Raw genomic sequence first — 10690 nt, 5'->3', positions numbered from 1 at the left:
CCGCCCGGCTCTCGGCGCACGGAGCGCGCACGCGCGGCCCCGGTTCCCGCCCCCTCCCGGCCTCGCCCGGCGGGGGCGGGGCGCGCTGGGCCGGGTCCTGCGGCACCGCCCGGGAAGCTGCGCGAGGCTGGGCGGCCGCCGCCACATCCTCCTCCTCCTCCGGGGCCGGGCGAGCGGAGCGGGTCCAGGGCTCGGCGGAGGGCGCTGAGGGCGCGGGCGGAGCGCGGCACGGAGCCATGGCGCACCAGACGGGCATCCACGGTGAGCGCAGACGGCGGGCGGGCCGGGGGCCGAGGGTCTCCGCTCGGGCTGCGCCCCCTCCCTGGCGCTCAGCCCCTCTCCCCTCCCGGGCAGCAGCCTGGGGAAGCTTCCTGTTCTCTTCTGCAGCCGCAGGTCGCCCGGGGTGGGCACATCTGGGGGCGTGCGACTCACTCTGCATGGTTGGGAGTGGGTGTACATGCAGGCACACAGCTGGAGTGGAAATATCTGTGTGCCCATCTGGGGGTGGATGTGCCTGTGTGTGCCCATCTATGTATTTTTGTTCCTTTCTGGGGGGTGGGTGTACCGGATGTGCACATCTGGGGGAGTGTGCACGCATGTGCACTTGTCTTCTGTGTACAGTGCTGTGTTTGCACATCTGGATGTGACTGTGTATGGAATCATTCATGCATATGCACTGATAGCTGATCGAATGATCACTGTTGCAATGGAACCATCTTTAGGGATCAGTGTTTTGTGACTAGGCGCACATGTCTGTGGGTGTCTGTGTGTGTGTGTGCACAGTTGGGGCACATCTCAGTGTGCATTTGTTACCGCAGATGCACAAACTAGATGTGTCTGTACATGGCTTGTATGGGTTTGTGTCTGTGTGAGGAAGGGTCCCTGACCTTTGGCTCCTCCCAGGACCCTCACACATTTGAGCAAGCTAGACTATGGAAAACCTGGAATAGGGCCTTCAGAGTGGGATGGGGAGAGTTGCCAATATGACCTTGACCTCTGACCTCCCTACCATTTTCCACTCTGATCTCCTGTGTCTGCTCCAGCCAGGGTTGGAAAGTCCCAGCTCCAGGCTGGAGGCAGAAAAGAAGGTCCAGATAAGGGGTTTGTGAGGGATGGTCCTGGCTACAGAGCCTCTTGGCCAATGCCCCCTACCCCAAGCTTCTCCAGCCTAGAGCATCACCCCCTCCCCCAAGGGACTAGTTTCCTCTTTACACAGGCTGGGGAGAAGCAGTGGCCAGGAGCCAGGTGTCCTGACCCTACCTGGGTCTGAGTGTCCCCCTCTGTCACTGGACTGGGAGGACTGCCTAGCCTGTGGGAAAGGCCCAGGCTGCTTGCCCAGACAACAGACAGCTTGGTGGTTTGGCCATCAGCCACTCCTCCCACCACATCAGGATCCTCAGCCTAGGGACACCACCACCATCGACCAGCCTGACTGCCTGGATCTCAGTTTGGCTTGTGGTCTTCGTGGCTGCTTGGTGGCTAGACCAGCTAGAGGGTTTCCCTGGCCCCACCCCACAAGACCAAAAAGGCAAGGGTCTGGGTCAAGGCCAGCCTCCTATCAGGTGGGCCAGCCTCTCCAGAAGGAGCTGGGGGAGCTGGAGGGTGACTCAGCCCCACAGAAGGGAACAGCCACCCCCTGGACCTGCCCCTTCCTTCCCCTTTGTCTGGTCACTGCTGCTGCCACCATCTGAGAGGGGATCGGAAGTTAGGGCCCCTCCTCCCTGCTCAGGACAGACAGGTCCTGTGGCCAAGGCCCTGCCTCACTCCTTCACTTCCCACGTGGTGAGACAGGCCTGCCTAGAGGATCACTGGGGACTGGGCTGCCCCAGCCCTACTGCCTATGAGCAGCCTACTCCTTCCCCTTTCTGGCCAAGGGAGATGGCAGGTGAGATCGATTGCCCTAGATGTCCAGATGCCAGCCCAGTCATGGCCATAGGTGTGGATCCAGTGACCTCAGAGCAGGGCCAGAGACAGGGGTGCTGGGGAGGGGCGGTGTACTTGTAACTTGAGGCTCACCTGGATAGAGGGTGGGCAGGGCAGCAGAGGCAGGGGCAGGGAGGTGGGAGAGCATGAATCATTGATGAGAGAGGCTCAGGTGTCCCAAGCCTGGCCTCTGGATTATTGATGGTGGCTGAGGAGTCATGGAGGGGGATGTCTCTTCTGCTACTGGGGTGTCACTCTGTCCTAGTAACTCTAGAAGGGGTGTGGCAGCCTCTCCCTTAGGGGAGCTTCTTGGCTTTCCCTCCTGGAAGGTCTGAGCAGGTGGAAAGGGCCACTCAGCACAGCCTGTTCCACCATCATTACAATAACAAAATTTAACAATTGTTATTCATAGAGGCCCCATTACTGAGCATTCCCCCCCCCATTTATTCCTCAGCTCGGTTTTCTGCAGCTTGGGAGTATTAGCTCCACAGTATAGATGAATTTGAGGCTCAGCAAGGTCAGAGGTCACACACAGCTATGGGAAAGGTGGAGACCCAGGCTTTACCCGCAGGGACTTTATTGGGGTCTGCTCGTAGGCAGCTCTGTCCTGGCCCAGTGGGGCTGGGTGTCCTTTATGCCACAGTACTCGGTACTCGGTTAGGACCCTGCTTGCCCAGCAGCCATAGAGGGTAGTATACAGCCTGAGATCTCAGGTTCAGGGTCACCCTGCCTGAGGGGCCCCTGAGGACATGACCAGAGTTTGTTTTCCTAAAGGGCCCCCATCCTCCCCGCCCCCCCCCAAGCTGGCTAGTCTGGGCCCTATAAATATTCTCTGACCTCAGCCCTCCAGCTGTGTTCCTGCAGAATTCTCCTGACCCCTGGGTAGCCTCAAGGTCATGCTGGCCTGGCCCTGTGCACCTAGAGACCCGAGGCGGGCCCTTCCCCACTTGGACTTTGGTTTCTGCCTCTGAACTACTGGTAGATCTGTAACATCCCTGGTCCTCACCTCTGCACTCAGGTCCTTGGTCATTGGCTGCCACCTTCCAGCTCTGTGACCCAAGGACCAAGAGAGGCTCTGTTTTGTAGGGTTCCCACTTGCCTTTCCTCACCTGGGAGCCTTCTGGACTGCCTAAGGGCTGGGGACTTGTTGCCCGTGGCAGGGCTGTGCTAGGGCTGGGCTCCCAGCCTCTCAGGGTGAGGCCGATAGGTTATATGCTGGGTCCAGGTGTGCAGGCCTATGTGTTTGTTACTCTGGAGACTTTGTCCGTGTATGTTTGTGTGTGTGTGTGTGTTTTTTTTTTAAGATTTTATTTATTTATTCATGAGACACAGAGAGAGACACAGGCAGAGGGAGAAGCAGGCTCTGTGCAGGGAGCCCAACGTGGGACTCGATCCCGGGTCTCCAGGATCACACCCCGGGCTGAAGGCCGGGCTAAACTGCTGAGCCACCCAGGGCTGAGCCACCCGGGCTGCCCATGTTTGTGTGTTTATTTATTTTTTTCTTTAAGATTTATTTATTTATTTATTTATTTATTTATTTATTTACTTATTTATTTATGATAGAGAGAGAGAGGCAGAGACACAGGCAGAGGGAGAAGCAGGCTCCATGCAGCGAGCCCAACAGGGGACTCGATCCTGGGTCTCTAGGATCGTGCCCTGGGCCAAAGGCAGGCGCGAAACTGCTGAGCCACCCAGGGATCCCCATGTTTGTGTCTTTAAATATGTGCATCCGTTTATGTTTGACCAGCTGAGTGTGTTTTCATGTGTGAGAGTGTTTTCATTTCTACTCCACTCTGTCACATTATGTTTATTTGTTACGTTCAGACACGCTGGCTGGACTGAGTAGGTATCCGATGGCATACACAACAGGGGACGCACGTGTGCATGTGTGTGTGTGTGACTGTGTATGTGTTCATGGACATACACACAGTGGGGGCATTTGTTCACGTCTTCTGTGTTTGTGGATATGACAGAGCTGCAAGTGTCACAGGCCGGTCAGTGTTGGGCTTTCCTGGGGGCAGGGGACAGGCGGGGGCTGTGGTAGGCCTGGCCCGTCCCGGAGCCCGCCTGTTCCTTGAGTGGCCTGGCCCATCCCCGCCTACCCTGTTACCAGAGCTATCTCAGCCAACAGGCCACACTGTTGGCTAAATTTGGGAGCTTATGTCTGTGGGCCGTGTCAGGTTCCCAGTCACATGGGGGGCTGTATTTAACCCGGCTCCCGGCTCCACCGGCAGACCCCACAGGCCGGAGGCAGGCCCTGAATGTATCCCTGTCCGCCCTGATCACTCTGCTCTCTCCTCCTTCACCATGTTTCTTGTTCTCGTAGCCACCGAGGAGCTGAAGGAGTTCTTCGCCAAGGCACGGGCTGGCTCTGTCCGGCTCATCAAAGTCGTCATCGAGGATGGTGAGTGCCCCTTACTGCCCCCTTTAATGGGTGAGGGCAAAGGCAGGTGGCAATGGGTTGGGGTGCACTGGCCCTAGCTGCTTCTCTGGGAGTTGTTTAGACCTTTGCCTCCAGCGCCTTCAGGACCTCACTGCCTCCGTCTGGGGATGGGAGGTGTCTTGTAGAAGAGCATCGGAGGTGGGCATGATCATTACCCCTGTTACACAGAGCAGGAATTAAAAGCTGGGGTGACAGCAAAGAGAGCCCTGCTCAGGGGTCCTGTCCATCCTTCCAGAGACTATGTAAGGGTCAGAGGCCTAGTCAGGATGCTGGGCTGGCCATGGGGTCAGGGGATCAGTGAGGCCAGGCACTGCCCCATGTGGCGAGTGCCACTCACCTCCCTCTGTGATCGGCAGGCTGGCCTGGCTTCTTTGCTGGCTGGGGGTAGTCCCAAGGAGAAGCCAGGGGCCCTGCCCTTGGAAAGTGCCCCTGCAACAGGGCAAAGGGACTCATGCCCAGCTTGCTTTGAGAGCGTGATCAGGGGATTCCAGGCTTGGCCAGGCCTTGGCCTGGATGCTGGGAACCCAAGGCTGGCGCAGGGTGGGTGCTCAGCATACAGGGATTGCGGGTGGGGAGCTTGAGCTGAGGCCTGAAGTGGGGGTAGGGTGTGAGGAGGTAGAGGACTAGAGTGAGGCTTGGTAGTGACACTTCCTCCTTTCCCCCTTCCCTTCTTGCTGAGGGTTGTCCGTGTAGGTGAGGGGACAGACACTGGGAGTGTGAATCCTTCCAGGCCTTGGTAGCCAACAGCTGTGAGCTCTTTGGGGAGCTCCCCACATAGGCGTGGTGCTCAGCTGACTTTTTACCCCATTGCATTGGTGTGAAGCAGGGTCGGTCTGCCCAGACCCAGAATTTACCCCAGGCTTCAGTGCCAAAGTTTTGCTGGGGTCCCCAAGTTCAGATGCCCTCAGAGGCTAGGTCAGGGTCACTGTAGTGGGTCAAGAATAGGGACTTCCTGGGGTGAGAGGCCCCAGCCCCCACAGGGACTTGTTAGCCACAGCCCTCAGCCTCCCTGTTGCCTCCCAGACAGGGCATCTGTGTGGGTGTTTAGCAGGAGGGATCTCTGGGTGGGCTCTTAGCTCCGTTCTACATTGTGGGTTTTGGAACACTTGGGAGTCCCCAGGAAGGTTCAGGCCCCTTGACAGGTAGCCTACCCCCTACCGAATGCAGCTTGAGCACCTTCTAGAGAATATGTCCATTCCACTTCTGATGTAAATTTCCCATTTTGAAAATGTTGGCAACAAATGAAACCGTGTTGGCAAGGCTGTTGGGCCAACCGTGCCTGCTGCTTTTCACCCTTGATCCCATCTGAGTAGTGGGAGGATCGGTGAGGAGGCCGAGGCCTGAAAGAGGCATCTGGGCTGGTGGGCCTGACATGCTTGGGCTCCAGACAGCTGGGCTCCTTGCTCTCATCGGGAGGGCCGTGGCCAGGTTCCCCCTGGCCGGGCAGTGATTACCCCATGCCCCAGTACTTCCTCCAGCCTGGGCCTGTGCACATCTGGGCTGGTGTTGGTGCCTAGCCAAGGCCCAGTAGGTGGATAGGTCAGATGTACATCCAGCCTCAATGGCCCATTCAGCCACTGTGTGCCAGCTAGGGAGGTGGCAGGGCTGTCCACCCCGGATGCTAAGACATTTGTTACTTTGGGGGGAGGGGACCGTGGTTGGCTGGTGGCAGTAGAGTACAGGTTGGCAGAGTGCCCGTCTCCATCCTTCTCACATGTGCTTTCGCTCCTGCAGGTCCCTGGGGCCTGAGGCTGGACCCTACCTCCCTCACACAGTTGTTCTGAGAAGAGTGTGTGGGGGTTCTGCTGGAGCCTCAGACAGAGGGAGGAGGGGAGCGGGAGGTGGGACAGGGGGCTGTGCCGAGCAGGTGTGGGTGGAATGGGTCTGAGTGTGTGGGTATTTGGGAGGGGACCACGTTTTGGTTGCTGTGGGCAACACAACCACACATCTTGTGGGTGTTGGTGTTTGGTCATCCGTGGGCACATTCTCGAGGCCGTTTCTGTGGATGCACGTGTGTGCGTCTGTATAGCTGGCAGCTTTGCACCCTTGTTCATTAATTTACTCATTCACAGATTCAGTCACATAGCCTCATCCTTCAGAGACTTGGGGGCTCCAGGGGAAGGTGGTGGAGTGGCCGGCAGAGCTGAGCCACAGCCGAGGAGGCCCACAGTCAGGGTGGGTATGGGAGATGGCTACTCCCTGGCTCACCCGGCCTCTGCCCCCAGAGCAGCTTGTGCTGGGTGCCTCACGGGAGCTGGCAGGCTGCTGGGACCAGGACTATGACAGGACCGTGCTGCCACTACTGGACGCCCAGGAGCCCTGTTACCTGCTCTACCGCCTGGACTCACAGAATGCCCAGGGCTTCGAGTGGCTCTTCCTTGCTTGGTCACCTGACAATTCTCCCGTGAGTCCTGGGGACCCCGTCCAACCCCTAGGTCAGGGGTGTGGGGAAGCTGGCTCTGAGCAAGACAACAAAGTCCCCTGCCCTAGGGAGCCTGAGGGGGTAGGCACCAGGTCCTGCCCTAGAGTCTAAGAGAGGGCAAGGCCCGGGCTTGAGCCTGGCATCTCCCAGAGGCCTCCCAGCCACCTCAGCCTGGCTCTGGAGGCAGAGAGGTCAGAGTGGAGAGGGCTCCACCTCAACACATCCGAGCACTGTGCCGCGCCCCCTGCTGGGTATATGGATGCAAAGCCATGACCTGGTCCCAACGCAAAGGCTCCTGCCTGCACTTGGAGAGACAGCTCTGCCTGGAGGGGTCTCACGGCTTGGCTCCTGCCCTTCAGGTGCGGCTGAAGATGCTGTATGCGGCCACACGGGCCACAGTGAAGAAGGAGTTTGGGGGCGGCCACATCAAGGATGAGCTCTTTGGGACTGTGAAGGTAGGCCCCCTTAGGCCAGCCTCCACCAGGCCAGAATCACTGGCCCACAGAGTAGGGGATGTTACGCAGGGTCACACAGGAAGTGGGTGCCAAGCGTGAGGAGGTGTGGGGAGGGCTGGGAGAGTCCAGGGGCTGTAAGCTGGGGTGCTTAATGGGCTTCTTCCAGCCCACCCCAAGGAGCCCATTTATACTTCTGCACCCACTGGCCAGGACGACCTCTCCTTTGCTGGGTACCAGAAGCATCTGTCGTCCTGTGCAGCACCCGCCCCACTGACGTCGGCTGAGAGAGAGCTTCAGCAGATCCGTATTAATGAGGTGAGTGCACCAGACCGCGTGGGCAGAAGTCCCAGCCTGAGGCCCCCCAGGTCACAGTAGCCCAGCCCGTGGGGCCTGTGCTCCAGGAGGCCCCACCCTGGGCAGGCAGGTCAGGGCCTGAGTCACTCTTTGCCCGCCCCCAGGTGAAGACAGAGATCAGCGTGGAGAGCAAGCACCAGACCCTGCAGGGCCTCAACTTCCCGCTGCAGCCAGCGGCCCAGAGGGCACTTCAGCAGCTCAAACAGAAGGCCGTCAACTACATCCAGCTGGTGGGTGCCCCCACTGCTGCAGGTGCACTGTGGCCCCACCGTGCTTGGACACATGTACAGATGTGTATGTGCCCCAAGTCTGCGCACATCAGCACCCTGCACCCCTCACCCCCACCCCCTGGACTTGTGGGAATGTACTGTCCCCTGCCCCTTCCCCTGTCCCGACGTGTTCCTACTGGGGGTGCAGACACCACATGTAGTAGATGCGCTGTGTCCCCCTGCCTTGCCCTGTCCTTGCTCACATACAGGGACATCCATGAGCCACTGTCCCTCACCCTGCACTCCTCACTGCACACACACACTCATCCCAGAGTTCATGCTGACCCCTCAGACCTGAGCCCCTGCCTGTCCAGGACACCCTCTGTAGCCCCCTGGCTACCCCCTCTCCTCAGGCAGGGGCTCCTGACCCAGGGGCAAGGCTTTCCCCTTTTTTTCTACTTCTTAAAATTTTTTTCTCTATTTGAGAGAGCTGGTGGGCATGAACAGGGGTGGGGGAAGGACAAAGAGGAAGAGCAAGAATCTCAAGCAGACTCCCTGCTGAGTGTGGAGCCCAACACAGGGCTCCATCCCATGACCATGAGATCATGACCTAGCCAAAATCAAAAGTTGACTTAACCTGCAGAGCCACCCAGGTGCCCCTGTCCTTTCTTTCTTCTTTTTTTTTTTTTTTAAGCTCTACACCCAATATGGGGCTTCAACTCAAGACCCTGAGATCAAGACTCACATGCTCCACTGACTAAGCCCACCAGGTGCCCCATGCCTCCCCTACCAAACAGAATGGCTCCCCATATGCCTCCCAGAAGCATCACTGTTGAGGATAGGCCAGCCTGATAGTGGTGTCTCCTCAGGTTGAGGCCCTCCCCCTGTCCTGTCCATTGCCCTTGGTGGGACTTCCTCTTACAGCGGAGAGCTTTCAAAGGGGCAGAGGTAGGGGCCCAGGTGTGACCTCTTCACAGGGAACCCCCCATGGCAGGACAGCCACCGGGGCAGGGAGTCCTGATAGAGGGGGACCATAGATGGTCTCTGCCCTGGCTTCTGCCTGTCACCTCGGGAAATTCTTATTTGCTAGAGTGGGCCCAGGTCCTCCCTGGCTCACGTTCTCACATCTCCCCTTGCCCTTGGCAGAAGCTGGACCTGGAGCGGGAGACAATTGAGCTGGTGCACACAGAGCCCACGGAAGTGGCCCAGCTGCCCTCAAGGGTTCCCCGAGATGCTGCCCGCTACCACTTCTTCCTCTACAAGCATACTCATGAGGGTGACCCCCTCGAGTCTGTGGGTGAGTGGCCACAGCAGGGCTCCCACACCTGTGTCTGGACAGGAATGGCACTGGCCTACAGCTGAGTGGGCTTGCTGCAAGGGGCCTGGGTCAGCAGGTCTCCCAGCCTCAGCTCACTTCCCCGTCTCCCCTCCCTGCCCCACCCCCACCCCCGCCAGTGTTCATCTACTCGATGCCGGGGTACAAGTGCAGCATCAAGGAGCGCATGCTCTATTCCAGCTGCAAGAGTCGCCTCCTCGACTCTGTGGAGCAGGACTTCCAGCTGGAGATCTCCAAGAAGGTGGGTGCCCATTCCCCAGAGCCTAACCTCCCAGGGGCCTGTAACACCACCCTTCACATGGGGCACTGGAGTCCCAAGGCAGTGGTAGGGCAGGGGTTATTATTGCCATGGGAGATGGATGGGGATGAGGCCAGCTGACTGGTGGCATGGACAAGCCCTAGCCTGGGCCACCCATGAGTCTCCTCTCCCTGGGTATGGAAGGCAGGCAGGGGTCGCCAAGGCGTGCAGGGCAGCAGGCCTCAACTGTGTTGCTAGGGGTGGCATTCCAGGTGGGGAGTCTGGGAGAAGACCCCAGGGCTGGAATGTGAGAGGTCAAGGGGGTGCCCCAGGAGTAGGGGTGGCCAAGGGTGATGTGTGTCAGGGCCCCACCAGACCACTGCCTTGCCCCATGCAGATTGAGATTGGCGATGGGACGGAGCTGACAGCCGAGTTCCTCTACGACGAGGTGCACCCCAAACAACATGCCTTCAAGCAGGCCTTCGCCAAGCCCAAGGGCCCAGGGGGCAAGCGGGGTCACAAGCGCCTCATCCGCGGCCCTGGCGAGAATGGGGATGACAGCTAGGTGGCCGGACCTGAGCTGTGCCGGCGTGTGGACTGTGTGCGTCCCACTGCTCCCGGCCACCTGCCTCATTCCCAGCCTGGGCTCCAGGGGAGGGTTGCTTCCTGTGGGGCAGGAGGGCTGGTGACAGAACATTCTTGCAGCTTCTGAAGGCCACTGGGCTGGAATTTTGTGACCTTCCCCTGTTGGTGTCCCTGCCTCTCATCTGTGTGCCCAAGGGGGTCTGGGAACCCTGCCTGGCTGGCTCAAGGGGGCTGGGTAGGAAGCCTGGAATGAGCTTTCCCCCCAGGGGTCCTAGCACAGCCCAGGAGCCTTTGGACACAGGAGTGGGTTCAGTCAGGGCTGGGATAGGGGGTCACTGAAAGATAAGATGGTTGAATGCTGTATTTTTTAAAGAATAAAATATTTTTAAATCAACACCTGCATCTGACCCTGAGAAGTCACGTCTGGCCCGGGGAATTGGGAAGCCCTGTGCATATAACTGCCCCCTCTCAGGTCAGAAGGGACCTCTCAGCCTGCTAGGTGGAGCTTCAGCACTCCTGGCTACAGGTGGGGACATCCAGGGCAGCTGGGTGGAAGGGAGCCAGATGGGACAGTGTGTGTCCATCTGTGTGGGGGCACAGGACTCACACGGGTCACCTCATTGATGGGCGCTCAGCCCGAGAGGCAGGCACACCTTCACCATGATGTGGGGCATCTGGGTGTATTCGTTTCCTATGGCTGTGTGACAAAGTACACACATTTCGTG

The 10690-nt window shown here is 58.8% G+C and overlaps 1 protein-coding gene across 2 annotated transcripts; it reads left to right on the top strand.

The window, feature by feature from the left end:
• Positions 1 to 103: 103 nt before the first annotated feature.
• Positions 104 to 10359, top strand: TWF2 (twinfilin actin binding protein 2). Of its 2 annotated transcripts, XM_041764478.1 has the most exons (9): positions 104 to 261; positions 4250 to 4327; positions 6592 to 6770; positions 7148 to 7243; positions 7454 to 7558; positions 7702 to 7827; positions 8953 to 9103; positions 9262 to 9383; positions 9778 to 10359. In XM_041764478.1, the coding sequence occupies exons 1-9, from the start codon at positions 237 to 239 to the stop codon at positions 9943 to 9945; spliced, it is 1050 nt and encodes a 349-aa protein (XP_041620412.1). In that variant the 5' UTR covers positions 104 to 236; the 3' UTR covers positions 9946 to 10359. The 2 variants fall into 2 exon arrangements, with proteins under 2 accessions (XP_041620412.1, XP_041620411.1); XM_041764477.1 differs by lacking the exon at positions 104 to 261 and having other exon boundaries at positions 3771 to 4327.
• The last annotated feature ends 331 nt before the right edge of the window (positions 10360 to 10690 follow it).

Source organism: Vulpes lagopus, chromosome 7 (genome assembly GCF_018345385.1).
Source record: "Vulpes lagopus strain Blue_001 chromosome 7, ASM1834538v1, whole genome shotgun sequence".
Lineage (NCBI taxonomy): Eukaryota > Metazoa > Chordata > Mammalia > Carnivora > Canidae > Vulpes > Vulpes lagopus.
This window is presented reverse-complemented; position numbering and strand designations above follow the sequence as displayed.